Source organism: Hyperolius riggenbachi, chromosome 6, assembly GCF_040937935.1.
Source record: "Hyperolius riggenbachi isolate aHypRig1 chromosome 6, aHypRig1.pri, whole genome shotgun sequence".
Classification (NCBI taxonomy): domain Eukaryota; kingdom Metazoa; phylum Chordata; class Amphibia; order Anura; family Hyperoliidae; genus Hyperolius; species Hyperolius riggenbachi.
In genome coordinates this window covers 245,781,729-245,799,552 of record NC_090651.1, presented here as the reverse complement: position 1 = coordinate 245,799,552, position 17,824 = coordinate 245,781,729, and the positions used below count along the sequence as shown (strand labels likewise).

Genomic DNA, 17,824 nt, shown 5'->3' with positions numbered 1-17,824 from the left:
CTACTGATAAATCCAGAAAATTAAAGACGAGGGAAAACAAAAAGTAGTATAGAAAACAATGAAACATTAAAGAGCCAACCGAGAAACAAGTCTTGCAATGTTTACTTATAATTAAAAAAAAAATCACTAAAATATGAGATTATTTCATTGTAAGTACAATTACCCAATAAAACAGAACATTAAAGAACAATATAAAAAGACTCATAAAAACTGAAATAACTGAATATTATGTAACATAAGGTTCCCAATGTCTGGCTGCAGTGCAAAAGAAACAACAAGGTGCCATCCAGCCATTATAGAACAGTGCAGCAGACCCAACAGCTTTGGCAGCTGGATAGCAAAAATTAGTTAATGAGTGACATAACAGAAGCCATGTCTTTGGTCTAAATGAAAGTCTAAAAACCGCTTAGATCCTCCAACATCCAAACAAGTTCTTTTTATGTGCGCTGGCTGGTTTGTCAAGATGTACCATATGTGAAACCTACAACACCACCTAGTGGAGCCAGTGAGTTGCTGCAATTCTTTGCAACTTGCAGACAGTGGCAGGCAAAAGCCATGGGAGTGGAAAGGCAAAATACTGAACAATTAGGCCATGAAACACTGAGGGATTCCCTTTCATTTGTCAGTACAGCTCTGGAGTGCAGTACACAGCCACGTCATTGTCCATTAGGCAGCAGCACAGCAGTCCACCCCTGTAGATCACTGAAAAAATGGCTCTAGAAAAGTGTCTGAGGTCATTCAGGAATCGATCCTTCCATAGGAAGAAAACACTGGAAGAGAAAGAATGGACAAAGTGAGAAACTCAAAACAGAAATTTAAATAAAATGATTTTTTGAAGTGGAGAATTAGCCCTTGGCTTATTCTACCTCCGTGCTGGTTACACTTGAGTACAGAGCTCAGGTCTAATACCTGAGTCATTCAGTTTTATGTCAAGTGCTACTTTAGAGAGTAAACACTATGAGAACACTACAAAATAACACAAGACTAGCCCAGGAGACAGAGTTTAGATGGATTAGTAGGATTGAAATGGCTTGAAACGAGACTCTAATCAATCATGATATATACTTGTATTACTAATTTTAATCTAAAACGAATTGTATCCCCGCTTTAAAGCACTGGGATGTTACTGCCATTATACTAAACAACCCCTTATCATCCCCTATCACAAAAAATTGTAAAATGTATAAGTACATTTCTCCCAGAGTAAAATATACTATAAATTACTTTTCTCCTATGTTGCAGTCACTTACAGTAAGCATAATAAATATTTTGAACTAGTTTATCTCCTAATGGAGGGTATCAGTACTTCCTTTTGAATGTGGTGAATGAAGCAAAGGGCAAAGTCCAGGGTGACACCCAGGCATGGGTCTGAGAGGTAGGGCAGATGGTTGTGTTATCGATTGTGAGGTGGAAATCTGGGAGGGGTGCAGTAGAGTGGGATGGAAAGAACAGGAGCTCAGTTTTGTCTAGGTTAATATTCAGAAACCTAGCTGACATCCACGAGACATAGTTGAAAGGTATAAGGAGACCTTGTCCATGGTGGTGGCGGAGAGATCTGATTATGGAGGTAAATCTGAGTGTTGTGTACAGTGGGTTGCAAAAGTATTCGGCCCCCTTAAATTTTCCACATTTTGTCATATTACCGCCACAAACATGAATCAATTTTATTGGAATTCCACATGAAAGACCAACACAAAGTGGTGTACATATGAGAAGTGGAACGAAAATCATACATGATTCTAAACATTTTTTACAAATAAATAACTGCAAAGTGGTGTGAGCATAATAATTCGACCCCCTTTGATCTGAGTGCAGTTAGTTGCCTATAGACATTGCCTGAAGAGTGCTAATGACTAAATAGAGTGCACCTGTGTGTAATCTAATGTCAGTACAAATACAGCTGCTCTGTGAGGGCCTCAGAGGTTGTCTGAGAGAATATTAGGAGCAACAACACCGTGAAGTCCAAAGAACACACAAGACAGGTCCAAGACAGGTCAGGGATCAAGTTATTGAGAAATGTAAAGCAGGCTTAGGCTACAAAAAGATTTCCAAAGCCTTGAACATCCCATGGAGCACTGTTCAAGCGATCATTCAGAAATGGAAGGAGTATGGCACAACTGTAAACCTACCAAGACAGGGCCATCCACCTAAACTCACAGGCCGAACAAGGAGAGCGCTGATCAGAAATGCAGTCAAGAGGCCCATGGTGACTCTGGACGAGCTGCACAGATCTACAGCTCAGGTGGGAGACTCTGTCCATAGGACAACTATTAGTCATGCACTGTACAAAGTTGGCCTTTATGGAAGAGTGGCAAGAAGAAAGCCATTGTTAACAGAAAAGCATAAGAAGTCCCGTTAGCAGTTTGCCACAAGCCATGTGGGGGACACTGCAACCATGTGGAAGAAGGTGCTCTAGTCAGATGAGACCAAAATGGAACTTTCTGGCCAAAATGCAAAACACTATGTGTGGCAGAAAACTAACACTGCACATCACACTGAACACACCATTCCCACTGTCAAATATGGTGGTGGCAGCATCATGCTAGGGGGGTGCATCTCTTCAGCAGGTACAGGGAAGCTGGTCAGAGTTGATGGGAAGATGGATGGAGCCAAATACAGGGCAAACTTGGAAGAAAACCTCTTGGAGACAGCAAAAGAATTGAGACCTTCTAGCAGGACAATGACCCTAAACATAAAGCCAGGGCAACAATGGAATGGTTTAAAACAAAACATATCTATGTGTTAGAATGGCCCAGTCAAAGTCCAGATCTAAATCCAATCGAGAATCTGTGGCAAGATCTGAAAACTGCTGTTCACAAACTCTGTCCATCTAATCTGACTGAGCTGGAGCGGTTTTGCAAAGAAGAATGGGCAAGGATTTCAGTCTCTAGATGTGCAAAGCTGGAAGAGACATACCCTAAAAGACTGGCAGCTGTAATTGCAGCAAAAGGTGGTTATACAAAGGATTGACTCAGGGGGCCGAATAATTACGCACACCCCACTTTGCAGTTATTTAATTGTAAAAAATGTTTGGAATGATGTATGATTTTCGAACCACTTCTCACATGTACACCACTTTGTATTGGTCTTTCACGTGGAATTCCAATAAAATTGATGCATGTTTGAGGCAGTAATGTGACAAAATGTGGAAAACTTCAAGGGGGATATACTTTTGCAACCCAATGTATAATATATATATATATATATATATATATATATATATATATATATATATATATATATATATATATATATATATATATATATATATATATATATATATATATATATATATACACACACATACATGAATACATACATACATACATACATACATACATACAGTGGCTTGCAAAAGTATTCAACCCCCTTGAAGTTTTCTACATTTTGTCACATTACTGCCACAAACATGAAACAATTTTATTGGAATTTCATGCGAAAGACCAATACAAAGTGGTGTACATAAGAGAAGTGGAACGAAAATCATACAGGATTCCAAACATTTTTTGCAAATAAATAACTGCAAAGTAGAGTGTGCGTAATTATTCAGCCCCCTGAGTCAATACTTTGTAGAACTACCTTTTGCTGCAATTACAGCTGCCAGTCTTTTAGGATATGTCTCTGCCAGCTTTGCACATCTAGAGACTGAAATCCTCGCCCATTCTTCTTTGCAAAACAGCTCCAGCTCAGTCAGATTAGATGGACAGCGTTTGTGAACAGCAGTTTTCAGATCTTGCCACAGATTCTCGATTGAATTTATATCTGGACTTTGACTGGGCCATTCAAACACTTAGATGTGTTTTGTTTTAAACCATTCAATTGTTGCTCTGGCTTTATGTTTAGGGTCCTGGTCCTGCTGGAAGGTGAACCTCTGCCCCAGTCTCAAGTCTTTTGCAGTCTCCATGAGGTTTTCTTCCAAGTTTGCCCTGTATTTGGCTCCATCCATCTTCCCATCAACTCTGTCCCTGCTGAAGAGATGCACCCCCCTAGCATGATGCTGCCACCACCATATTTGACAGTGGGGATGGTGTGTTCAGAGTGATGTGCAGTGTTAGTTTTCTGCCACACATAGAGTTTTGCATTTTGGCCAAAAAGTTCCATTTTGGTCTCATCCGACCAGAACACCTTCTTCCACATGGTTGCTGTGTCCCCCACATGGCTTGTGGCAAACTGCAAACGGGACTTCTTATGCTTTCTGTTAACAATGGCTTTCTTCTTGCCACTCTTCCATAAAGGCCAACTTTGTCAAGCATGACTGATAGTTGTCCTATGGACAGAGTCTCCCACCTGAGCTGTAGATCTCTGCAGCTCGTCCAGAGTCACCATGGGCCTCTTGACTACATTTCTGATCAGCGCTCTCCTTGTTCGGCCTGTGAGTTTAGGTGGATGGCCTTGTCTTTGTAGGTTTACAGTTGTGCCATACTCCTTCCATTTCTGAATGATCGCTTGAACAGTGCTCCGTGGCATGTTCAAGGCTTTGGAAATCTTTTTGTAGCCTAACCCTGCTTTACATTTCTCAATAACTTGATCCCTGACCTGTCTTGGACCTGTCTTGTGTGTTCTTTGGACTTCACGGTGTTGTTGCTCCCAATATTCTCTTAGACAACCTCTGAGGCCGTCACAGAGCAGCTGTATTTGTATTGACATTAATTACACACAGGTGCACTCTATTTAGTCATTAGCACTCATCAGGCAATGTCTATGGGCAACTGACTGCACTCAGACCAAAGGGGGCTGAATAATTACACACACCCCAGTTTGCAGTTATTTATTTGTAAAAAATGTTTGGAATCATGTATGATTTTCATTCCACTTCTCACGTGTACACCACTTTGTATTGGTTTTTCATGTGAAATTCCAATAAAATTGATTCATGTTTGTGGCAGTAATGCGACAAAATGTGGAAAACTTCAAGGGGGCCGAATACTTTTGCAAGTATATATATACTTTTGCAAATATATATATATATATATATATATATATATATATATATATATATATATATATATATATATACACATATATACATACATACACACATATATATATATATATATATATCAAAATCCCCAAATGCACAATTCCCAAACAACTCTCTGCACTCCTCTTGAATAAATGCATAAGGCGGTTACTGACAGGGTGGACATATAGAAAAGGCCAATGAACAGCTAGAGACAAACTAAGCGCCTCTTGCTTCTGGACCCCCTAAAAGCCGTTCTAGCAATTGCTAAATCGCTGACTTTAATACTTACTTCTCTCCCTCAGTCCCTGGCCGAAGCTGCGATATACATTGAACAGAGACCAAAACAGCACAGACTTGATGGCCACCGAGATAACTGAGCCCATCACAGCTGCAGCTTCTAAAGTATAGGAGTCTCCTTTTCCCCACTCCATTGCCACCTAGTGGTAGGAAAGTGAATATCAAAGTTGTCAATACTGAAAGACCTTTTACATATGAACAAACAAATATTAATCTTTTGGACTAAAATTACATACAAGCAGCAATCTGTGACAAGAACAGCAGTCTGGAGAAGAATGGCTAAGGGCTCTTTCACATCAGAGCTTGCGTTGGAGAACGCTCAAAGCATACGTTTTGTTGTATGCATTTTTAATGCGTTTTCAATGCGTTACAGCACATAGGAAAACGCGGGTAATTTTTTTTCTTAAGTTTTCAACTTTCTACATTGTTCCTCTGTTGCATTCTGGGACTGATTGCCTGCGTTAACGGATTAAAAACGCGCATAGTGTGCGTTTTACATTGACTAACATTGTAACGCATAAAGCTAGCGTCAGCCGAAAAACTGCGCCTGGGCGCAGTGTAACGCAACGCACAAAAAGTCTGCGTTATATGTGAAAGCTAAAATGAAAGTCTATGGACTTTCATTTTACCTTGGGTAACGCAAACTTTACCCGTTGCGTTGAAACGCAGAAAATCTGCCCTAATGTGAAAGAGCCCTAAGGCATGGAGCAAGAGCTGGTAAAACCTTACTCTAGAAAAGTCACAGTCAGGTCTTATTTTAAATAAAAAAAAAAATTTCTGTCAACTTTAACGTCTGACATGCATGTGTGCTGATCTAGTTTGAACCCTGTGAACCACTCTATTTAGATCACTTTACTGGTAGATTAAGATAGTGTGACCACTTCTTTTGTCGAGTACAAATGCCTTAGTGTACACACAGTGATATCAATTTTCCTCAGTATATATGAACATAGCGTGCATTTTGTCTTCTTTTACCACTTGCATTATTCTCATATGTTGAAAATTCCTGTATGGATGTTTAAAACAATCAGCATTTTGATTTCCAGTAACCAATAATATTGACTGAAAAAAAACTTGTGGAGTAAAATAAGACCTGATTATGACTTTTCTAGATATAGATTGTCAAAGCTCTTGCTCCATTCCATCAGCTAACCACGGCGCTTAGCCCTACAGAGGTCGAAACGCGACACAAAAATCATATGATGGGAAGTGCCACCTGAAGATGCCCAATGCTTTTCTGCACACTTGCAGAAAAGCATTTGCACAAGATACTGAACAGCTGATTCAGACACCAGTCTAAACCAATCCTTCACTTGTATCTGAAACTATTGGATTTGTGTTGAGGTGCCATAAAGTTTTTTTGTTCTTACTGGGCTCAGAAACATGATTTTGTTTCCATTTTGTGGAGCTGTGCGATAATGCCTCCTTTCTGGCAGGAAGTGCTTCCATTACTAATACACTTTCATTACTTACCTTAGCCAGCTCCCCACTAGTGGCATTACATTTCATGTGCCCTGGTCCACTTTCACAGAAGGGAAAAGATATACAGTATTTACATAGTGTCTCTTCTAAAGATATAATGCTCCCCCCACTGGACATCAGAAGTAACTGCAAATGTCCAGAAGGATCACCAGATTATGAGAATGGAGCAATTAAATGTCTCAGTCAATGAAAAGATAATATCTTTCATACATTTATGGCAGTCATAGGGCCTGATTACATTTTTTTCCTCACTCAAGGTGATTTCATACCTTGTCAATAAAATACATTTTAATTCCTCAAGAAGCAAAAAAATACTTACCTTGGGCTTCTACCAGTCCCTTACAGACGTCCTGTACCCACACGGGGACAAACCGATTCTCTGGTCCCATGCAGTGAGCCAGTTTCCTTTACGGTAACTGGCTAGTCGGCAACGGAAGCGTGATCAAGGATACGCACGGACAGTGTCCACAGGCACAGTGGCATGCAAACTAGTCGGTCGCTGGAAACGAAACTGACTCACTGTGGGGCACGGAGGATCGGTTTGTCCCGGTGCGGGCACAGGACATCTGCAAAGGGCCAGTAGAAGCCCCAGGTAAGTTAAACTTTTTTTTTAACAACAGTTAATTAAGGTTGTTAAGGACCAGAATTTAATTACGCTGTTCTCACCGTGATCGACTAAAATACTTTTTTTTTTTCCTCGAATCTCACAGTTTTATTTTGTGTTTAAAACCTAAAAATGTATGGTTTATTTTTTATTTAATGTCTCAGCTGAATTACAGTCTTCCAGAACCACAATCTATTCTATAATTATTGACCTGTTTTTATCTATTCCAAGCCAAGCAAGAGTTTTATGGCTTGTAATTAGTTATCAGAGTTAAGGCCCATTCCCACCATGAGATTTTCCTGACAATTTTTTGAGTGAGGAGCCGTCGCTTCGGCTTCCTCACGACGTGGGTACAGGCGCGCAATTATGTGAACAATGTTTAGCAAAGCACAGTGATAACCACTGTCAAAGCGTATAAGATCTTTAAGGTCCCCCACGACTCTGCGCAAAGTACCGCGATCGATTGATTTCCCGTTTGCGCCCATCATGTGCTGTCGCAAGCAGAAAGAGGAGTCGCTAAACGCTTGTCATCACGGAGACGTTGCTGGACCCTTCAGGTGGCGAGTACTCAGCTTAAGGATACTGTCCAACTAGAGACTGTCATTTGAATACCTGAATTCTTAACCCTTACAGTGAGGAAAAATAAAAAATAACATAGTATAGTTCTATCTAGACTTGGGATTGTACCTACACATGTTTAGCTTAGGTCAAATTTCCGTTCAGGTACATTTTAACCCCATGTGGTCCCCAAGGAGTTAAAGGGATTTTGTAGATAAATATTTTCTGGAAAAAAACTCAAGAGAAAAGTAAGCTCAAGGTTTGTATTTCCTAGCTTCCCCTGGAATATGAAACTTTCTTCTCAAGACTCACTTTCACAAAGTAATTTTTTTTTTTAGATTTAAACAATAGTTGTACTTATAAATATATGGAACCATTCCCAAATTGCTCCCAGATCAATCATTTTAATGCATTATTAACTTTAGCCCTCTGAAGAGATCCAAGATCCCTCTGGCTGCCTGCTGTTTACAAACACTACCTTTTCACAGCAGCCTGTAGTCACTGTACACTGTGTTAACTACTTGTAATATCACTGCATCTCTGTGTGAAAGCTTTACTTGTATTTTCTCTGCATCTCTGTGTGAAAGCTTTACTCACATGAATGGTAGATCAGGTCTCATCACTGCTATGTGCTACACATCCTTCCTGTTCCTGTGAATGCCCCTTCTGCAGTGCACTCACAGGAACTGGAAAGGACATGCATACAGCACTGAACAGTATTAGTGATTGGTGAGCAATTGGAGGCTAATATAGTATATCTAATGAGTACTTCTATCCTTCACATACAGAACATTACTAACCAAGGGTTGGTGTACAGCATGATTATCCTGCAACTTCAAGCTATATAAATATTTCCACAGTGAAACACATTCAGATGGCATTAAGTACCTTGTACAGGAGGTAGACCAGATAAGCCACTTCAGGAAGGTTCTGTAGCAGAAAGACCCACACCAGCGGCTTCAACTCTTTCAGAATCTGCACTTACAAAACATTTTGAAAGACTTATTTATCATTGTTATCTATTTTGTGGCTAAGAAACACTGCAAAATGGTACACTGAGTGTGAAGGGTTCAGCTTACTGGCAGTGTAAATGGCCCAATGTCTTCCCAGTAGAGACAGTTCTACCAGGATTCCCAAGAAGTCTGAATTCCCAAGTCTTATGATTTGAACATTTACTTAAATAAACTGTAGACACTCGAGGCTTTCTGTAGACATAATTATGTGCAGAATCCCGCAGCACATCGCATCATGGTATAAAATCCAGTATTGGCACATCCAAACAGACAAGTACAGCAGCTGACGTGCTTCAGACAAGGTTTATAGTCATACCTCATGCTAAGGAGCTTGTCCCATATGCAATTCCCCTTTTCTCCTGAGCTTTCTCCTAGATAATTTTTAATCTTTTAGTTAAAATAACTTTTCAGCACTTTGCAACTGAAAAATACCAAAAAGTTGGTGAAGTACTATAAAAATAATTTTGAGTATTGTCTTGCTTGCTGGTGGTTTAACCTCCCTGGCGTTCTATTTCCCCAGGATTTCCGTGCAAAAAGTGGTTCAATTAATTTCCAATAATTGTCAACCTTTTTTTTTTTTTTTTGCAATCATTTTTTTTTAAATATTGAATTCAATACAGGTTATTGTATTGAATTAAACTAAAAAAAAAAGTGTTTACTGTGAGATGTTGATGACACTGTGTGACCCTGGTGTCATCAACGCTGATCGCCGGGGGACATGCAGCAAAATCTGCCAAGGGACATGGAAGAAGGCACCGAGGAAGCTATCAGAGGTACGCAACGAGGGATCAGCACGCCAATGGTGAATATAAGACCCAGATGTGTAGCCAGGTGTATAGTTTTGCCAGATGTATAGGTAGGCAGATATTTTACCAAATGTATAGGTAGGCAGATATTTAGCCAGAAGTATAGGTAGCCAGATGTTTTACCAAATGTATAGGTAGCCAGATGTTTTACCAGATGTATAGGTAGCCAGTTATTTAGCCAGATGTATAGGTAGCGAGATGTTTTACCAGATGTATAGGTAGGCAGATATTTAGCCAGAAGTATAGGAGCCAGATGTTTTACCAGATGTATAGGTAGCCAGATGTTTTACCAGATGTATAGGTAGCCAGATGTTTTACCAGATGAATAGGTAGCCAGTTATTTAGCCAGATGTATAGGTAGCGAGATGTTTTACCAGATGTATAGGTAGGCAGATATTTAGCCAGAAGTATAGGTAGCCAGATGTTTTACCAGATGTATAGGTAGCCAGTTATTTAGCCAGATGTATAGGTAGCCAGATGTTTTACCAGATGTATAGGTAGCCAGTTATTTAGCCAGATGTATAGGTAGCCAGGTGTCCCCCCTCGCCCCCCCCCCCCCCCCCGATCCCCGACCCCCCAGTCTCCTCCAGCCCCGATTTACTAACCCGAGGGCTGTCTCCTGCGGCGGCTTCTGTGCAGGGGAGGGGGGGGGATCCCTCTTCCTTGTGGGCTGGTGGCTGGTCGGGGATTCCCCCTTCTGCGCAGGGGGGGGGGGGGGGGGGAGATCCCCCTTCTATGCGGGCTGGTGGCCGGGTGTCTCCCTTCTGCGCAGGGGGGGGGGGGGGGGGGGGGGGAGATCCCCCTCTATGCGGGCTGTTCGGGGACTCCCCCTTCTGTGTATGGGGGGGTCCCCTTCTGTGCGGGCTGGCTGGGGGTGGCTCTTCCCTCTTCCTCCCTCCGGATCCCACGTGCGTTCCCCCGTACCCCCCCCCCCCCCTCCTGATCTCCTATCCTCCCCGGTATCCAGCCCTGCACTACTCACCCGAGGGCTGTCTCCTGCGCCGGCCGCAATTGGCACCCTCCTCCTCCATCACTGAAGTCTCGGTTCTGTGTAACTACAGTACGAGGCTTGGTGACGTCACCAAGCCGCGTACTGTAATTACACAGACCGGGACTTCAGCGATGGAGGAGGAGGGTGCCAATCGCGGCCGGCGCAGGAGACAGCCCTCGGGTGAGTAGTGCAGGGCTGGATACCGGGGAGGATAGGAGATCAGGAGGGGGGGGGGGGGTACGGGGGAACGCACGTGGGATCCGGAGGGAGGAAGAGGGAAGAGCCACCCCCAGCCAGCCCGCACAGAAGGGGACCCCCCCACACACAGAAGGGGGAGTCCCCGAACAGCCCGCATAGAGGGGGATCTCCCCCCCCCCTGCACAGAAGGGAGACACCCGGCCACCCCCTCCGCACAGAAGGGGGAATCCCTGCCCGCACGCACTTTCTCTGCCCGCCGGCTGCACAGGGATTCCCCAGAGTGGCTGGATGCTAGTTCTGCACGCTGGGGGTAGCACAGATCGCTACCCACAGCGTGCTGACAGGCATCCAGCCACTCTGGGGAATCCCTCTGATGAGGGAAAAGTGGAGTCGGCGGTGCAGAGAAACAGGAAATCTCCCTGGCAGTATTGACGAGCCCAGCTCGTCATTACCACTTTCAGCATGTTTCTGCTGGACGAGCCAGGCTCGTCATTACCTCCAGGGTGGTTAAAGGGTATTTTTTGACAAGCTGTGAAAATATCACCTAGGATACAACTCAGGAGATAGTTAATGGCATATGGGCCCTTCTGAAACGCGTCAGCTGCTGTAGTTGTCTTTGCCAATAAAAGTGACTGGATTTTATGCCTTAATGTGATGTGCAGTGGGATTGTGCATAATCCATGTTGCTGCTTGTGGAGGGCTGGCTAGGCACCATTGTGTTTGGGGGGAGGTGAGAGCGGTCTACTTGCTTGCTTGTAGACAAAATTAGGTGTATGTATTACTACATTCTGGTTTTCCAGATCCCAGTTGCCTGCTGTACATAAATCACAGATCTTCAGTCAAATCTTAGCTACTGCACTCTCTCCCTTCCATAAAGTGCCACATAATACCCAATATGCTCTAGTCTAGTGCAGGCATGGGCAAACTTGGCCCTCCAGCTGTTAAGGAACTGCAAGTCCCACAATGCATTTGCCTTTATGAGTCATGACTGTGGCTGTAAAACTCCTGCAATGTATTGTGGGACTTGTAGTTCCTTAACAGCTGGAGGGCCAAGTTTGCCCATGCCTGGTCTAGTGATAACATGCTGGAGGTCAATAGGGCTGATTTATCAATACAGGTGCAAAGTATACTGAAACAAAAATAGAGCATTTACCCAGAGCAAACTATCAGATCTTCCTTTCAATCAACAGCGGGAGTGCTACTCAGTCTTAAACACACTCACTGTGAAAAGCTCTATAGAAGCAACAGGTGAAATCAAGCTTTCTACATCAACAAAATAGGTCAGTGTGTAGACATACTTAATTACAAGCCTGTTTCTTAGAAAAGAGCTCAACTGTGTATAGACACCTGCGTTGCAGCTACACCCCCACCCTAAAAAAGGAACCCTGTGAGTTAGTCACCCCAATGCTGTCCCTAACACCCTGTCAAAGGAGGACCGTTCCCCACACCTCACAGCTAACAACCAACACATATCCAATGCCGGCAATCTACCACACAGCCTTCACCAACTGGTGCCCTGGTTTAAAAGTCCGCTGGTCACTGATGGTGCTGTGTTTTTACTGTAGTTACTTTGCAAAAGGATGTGTAGCGCTCAGCCCTGTGCCATCTCCACACCTGATCAAAAGTGTGTGAAGTCACCGTCATCTGGGGTCCAGGATCACTGCTGACACATCTTTTTGCCATGAACCATAACAGCTAATGCACTGAGGGACAGTCTCACAGCCTGCAAAGTAACTACTGAAAAACCAAACATCTGTCAATGAACAGCGGACTTTTAAGGCCAAGGCCCCAGTTAGTGAAAGATGTTGTAGTCAAGGTGTAATAAAATAAAAGTATGTCTTATTACACACTGAACTGAGCACTGTGACCTTTTTTTGTTGATACATCTATTTTACTCTTACCATAACAACATTGGTCTTGCAGAAAAAAATACTTATACTGCTAGGTGTGTTTTTCTCCCACCATGCTTTCACATTACCTGGTGCCCCATTGCAGGGACTGCAATAGAAGAACAGAGGTTGTTCTGTATGCCCTTAGATACATTCCCCACCACCACCACTCTCAGAACAACCCCTCATCTTCCTGCACCCCCACCCTTCACCCAGGATGACATCACCTCCTCGGCAACCTGAGCGTTCTTGTTTGAAAGTGACAGACAACAGAAGCGGACAACCTATTTATTAACGCATTAATGAGGTAATTGCCCTGAAATACATTCATGTACAAAGATACTCACAGCTAGAATGCCAATGGTGACTTTCAAACATGCCCAGAATAAGCCGATGCCAAGTATGATGCTATGAAGCGTGGAGATTTCATACAATCCGGAAACCAAGACCAGAACTGTAAGGCAGAGCTGAAAGGAACCACAAACACGGACATCAGCATTCGCTTGGGAAGGATGTAAACACTCTATCGAAGAAGCATTGAAGGATAAGGGTACCCCCATAGTATTATTAACCATACATTATTCATCAAGCCCTGTACCAAATGTATATACATTCATTCACAACAGAAAAATGCAGTTTAGTAAAAATAAAATCTAGGCAATTCCTGAATGTAAATAACATTGCTTGTTTACATGTTAGATGCAGAAAAGGCGAGTGCCTGAGAATGCTGTGACCTCAGCAGAGCAGCTAGGCAAACAGAATGCTTCCTTATGGTTTTTCTGAACAGCCAATTTTTGAGCAGGACATCTGAATACAACTAGTTGCTAACCAGTGTAAACCAGTTGTAACCCAATGTGAGGGCTGGGACCCACTACAAATCCCATAGTGCTATCGCTAGCGTTTTGTGGTAGTGCTTTGTAAGTGGATTTAGAAGCTATTCCCATGCTCTAATACAATACATTAAAGCACACATGCTCTCAAAATGGTGCATGTCCTGCGATTACGATAACATTTAATAGTAATCGCTCCAGTAGGTTCACTACCATCCACTTTCATTGTCAAGGCATTTTTGAAATTGCTGTCGATTGTCGGCAATCCAATAATGTTCACAAATGCAATCTAGTGGGTCCCAGCCATAAATGTGCAATTTAACCTTGAGCAAGGCAGAAGATAACCATAGATGCAATGGTCAGAAATTTAACACCCTACAGGCACTGCAGTACATGGCTAGGCATAGTCAACGAGACACAAACAATTCTGTGTTTATGCAGGATTACACCAAATGTATGTAGATTGTACATGGGCCAATCAAATCCACCTCAGCTTCTTCTGACTGGTCCATTTTCAAGCTGCATGCATCTGAATAAAGAATTTGCATAATCCTATATCAACTCAAAATGATTTGCACCTCATTGATCATCCCAATTTATGGCAAGGTATGCAATCCTGGAAGTAGGAGTGGCCTGATGATAATAGTCTTGCTGGGCAGATTGTCCTGCCTTCTGATGTGGTCTCTCTGTATGCCTACCAGTGGCTTTAAAGTGGATCGTAAATGCTGGAAGATTAATGTAGGGATGTGTGGAGGAGAGAAGTGTGCCAGAGACAAAATCAGTACCCCCCCCCCCCCCCCCCCCAAAAAAAAAAAAATAAATAAAAAAAAGCAATGAAAATGCACATTTTTATTATTAACATGAGGGACAGATTTACTGTCAATCCAATGACAGCTTGCAAGGTGTGGTATAATTTGCTTCAAGGATGCGGTTATCCTTTAACCCTTCATCTTTATATCTGCCTGACCTGTGATTCTGTCTCTGGCTAGCATACTTTCTGCATCCCTCACCTGGAACAAGTATGCAGATCAGTCTAACTTAAGGGAGAACAAAGTCAAACTAAGGTGAGAACACCTGACCTGCATGCTTCTTCCAGCAGTGTAGTTGAGACTAGATTACAGCCAGAGGATCAGCAGTACTGTCAAGAAACTAACATTTCTTTAGAAGGAGAACAACAATGGTCCCTTTCACATTCCTCTAATGACCGGTACACTTCAATCTACTCTTTCCTTCAGTTTTTCCTGTTCAAAGTGGTTACACGGATAATGTAAATATTCATCTTGCAGAACATTTAAAGGGTCATACCATTAGCAGAACTGGGCGAGCAATGTTTACTGGAAAGGGTCATAAACAACGTACTGCAAACACACCACCACTCAATCTTCACACCACGGCTGAAGTATGCAAACTTCACGGACATGGCTGAATTATTGATGAGCCAGCACATTACCATCCCATATAAAACATTACAGGAAGCGGCTAGGTCAGTTCTTAGCAAGTTCTTTCCATTTCTGCTCTGCTAATCTGTGATGTGGACATCGCCCAGACTTTCACAGAATTACCCAAACTTCCTTGTTCCTTGAAGTTCTGTCCTGAAGATCTTCACCATTGCTCCTCAGGGGGCAGTAATCTGACAGTGCGGGCAATAAACACTCACTTATATATGGCAAAATGCGATAAACATAGCTAATCTTCATTGTGAATATAGCAGTGATATAATGGAGACTGTAATAATAGCAGAACACAAGATGGTATTTTTTTTTTTTTTGTAAGAACAATTAAATGTTCTGCAGTGGAAATGCAGATCACAGTTATGAAAAATGCCGACTTTAAGTATAAAGAGAACCAGTCACAAATTATTATTATTATTGATTTATAAAGCACCAGCATATTCTGTGGTGTTGTACAAAGTAAGAAACAAACATGGGGTACAAAATGGTATACACCAATATACACCAATGAGTTGGTACAGAATACAGAATTGGTAATTACAGTAACAAAAGTAACATGAATAAAATGTGTAACAAATTCCAAGAAACAAAAGGGTGAGAGAGCCCTGCCCTTGTGAGCTTACAATCCAAAGGAATAGGGGGGCTTTAGTAATCTAAATTCCTATTCTGAGACTGATCAAATGAAAATCCGTATACATGTCTATCTCATCACGTCAGAAGTCATTTTGGGTAGACATTCAGGGCCCGTTCTCACTTGGGAGATTAATGGGCGATTCCCGCTAATCGGCAAAGCGCTAGAGCAATATAAACCTAATGGCAGTGATCTCACTGACGCCATTGCCGCGGATCGTGGGTGATTTGCGATTAGCAGCAATCGCAACTTTTTTCCGCGATTCTCAAGTGATCGCGATACAGTACGCGATTCTAAAAAGTGATCACGATACAGTGCTTAAAAAAAACCGCTGATAGCGATCGCTTGAGAATCGCAAGTATGTGAATGTACAGTGATTTTACCGCATTAATCGCGGTAAAATCACTCGTGCAAAACATTTTGCGATTGCTATTGTGAATGAGCCCTAAGGTAATTGTTAAAGAGACTCCGTAACAAAAATTGCATCCTTTTTTTTATCATCCTACAAGTTCCAAAAGCTATTCTAATGTGTTCTGGCTTACTGCAGCACATTCTACTATCACAGTCTCTGTAATAAATCAATGTATCTTTCCCTTGTCAGACTTGTCAGCCTGTGTCTGGAAGGCTGCCAAGTTCTTCAGTGTTGTGGTTCTGCTATGAACTCCCCCTTCCAGGCCCCTCTATGCACACTGCCTGTGTATTATTTAGATTAGGGCAGCTTCTCTATTCTCTCATCTTTTACAAGCTGGATAAATCGTCCTCTGAGCTGGCTGGGCTTTCACATACTGAAGAATTACAGACAAGGGCAAAGCTGTTTGCAGGAGAAACAGCAGCCTGAAACTTCAGTGCATGAGAACTGCAGGGGGAAAGAAACACACAATGATCTCTTGAGATTCAAAAGGAATGGTGTATACAGCCTGCTTGTGTATGGATGTATTTTATATGTGTGGACATATTGTACATCAACCTACTTCCTGTTTTGGTGGCCATTTTGTTTGTTTATAAACAAACTTTTTAAAACTGTTTTTAACCACTTTTAATGCGGCGGGGAGCGGCGAAATTGTGACAGAGGGTAATAGGAGATGTCCCCTTACGCACTGGTATGTTTACTTTTGTGCAATTTTAACAATACAGATTCTCTTTAAATCAATTACTATAAGGAGGTACTTAAAAGTCACAAAATCTCTGTTCATCTTAAAATCATTTTAAACAATATTTTATCACCTTAAATTACTAGTAGCTAGCAACAGTACTGTGTGACTCTGGCTTTGGGTGTGCAGGGTATAAACAAGCATATTATGAATACCCTGCTGTCAGCTGGCATTTAAAAGAAGACTTGCGTGACTTCTGTGTCCATTCCGCTATGTTTACATAGGGGCAATCTGTAAGACTATACACACATTATACTGCAACACAGGTAGAGAGAAAATGCTGTTTCATAAAGTTAACAATCCCACCACAGCATAAAATGAGGGTTAGTTAACAAGATCAGCCTACTATTAAAAGGAATGCAGACTTGTCACTCCGGACAGCCATTCTGTGGTATGGTTACATCACGAGAGCTGATGGGACATAAATATGTCAAACCGGTTTTTTGCTTCCATTTAACTGTACAGTCATGTGAAAAAAAACAAGGCCACCCTTTGAAAGCCTGTGTTTTTGTGACATTCTTGGACATATGAATAGCTAATCTCAATTTTAACAATTTGTCGCCTGAGAACAGACTCACCTAGGACTGTATGGTTGAGGGACTACAAGGACCAGCAGGAAGCTGAAAACTGACTCACAGGGACACCATGATTTGAACAGCAGGAATCTAGCAATGGTCTCCTCACCAGTGAATAGGAATATCATACCCTCCCCATGAAAATGTACAGCATTGGGAGTCATGAATATGCCTTGATTGTTAAATTTCAATTGAAAACATTAGTTATGAAAAAATGAACATAGAACCTATTTAGAAAATATTTAAAAATGGTACAGATCACAAGGTCTTTTTTGATCACTTGCAATCCCCCCCTACAAGGTGGTGCCATTGATGTCGCTGCCAACATCCTGCTTCTATCATGCTGCTGACATAGGGTTACATTATCAACTGGCTGTAAAAGAGG

At 42.1% G+C, this 17,824-nt stretch overlaps 1 protein-coding gene across 1 annotated transcript in view; it reads right to left on the bottom strand.

The window, feature by feature from the left end:
- Window positions 1–87: 87 nt before the first annotated feature.
- LOC137521420 (uncharacterized) overlaps window positions 88–17,824 on the bottom strand; it is a 58,301-nt gene continuing 40,564 nt past the window's right edge. The window contains exons 6-9 of the mRNA XM_068240630.1: window positions 13,149–13,268; window positions 8,793–8,879; window positions 5,253–5,400; window positions 88–770 (exon numbers count right to left, since the gene is read on the bottom strand). Of these exons, the coding sequence (XP_068096731.1) occupies window positions 739–770; window positions 5,253–5,400; window positions 8,793–8,879; window positions 13,149–13,268 (387 nt within the window). The 3' untranslated portion in view covers window positions 88–738. The remainder of the gene's footprint in view (window positions 771–5,252; window positions 5,401–8,792; window positions 8,880–13,148; window positions 13,269–17,824) is intronic.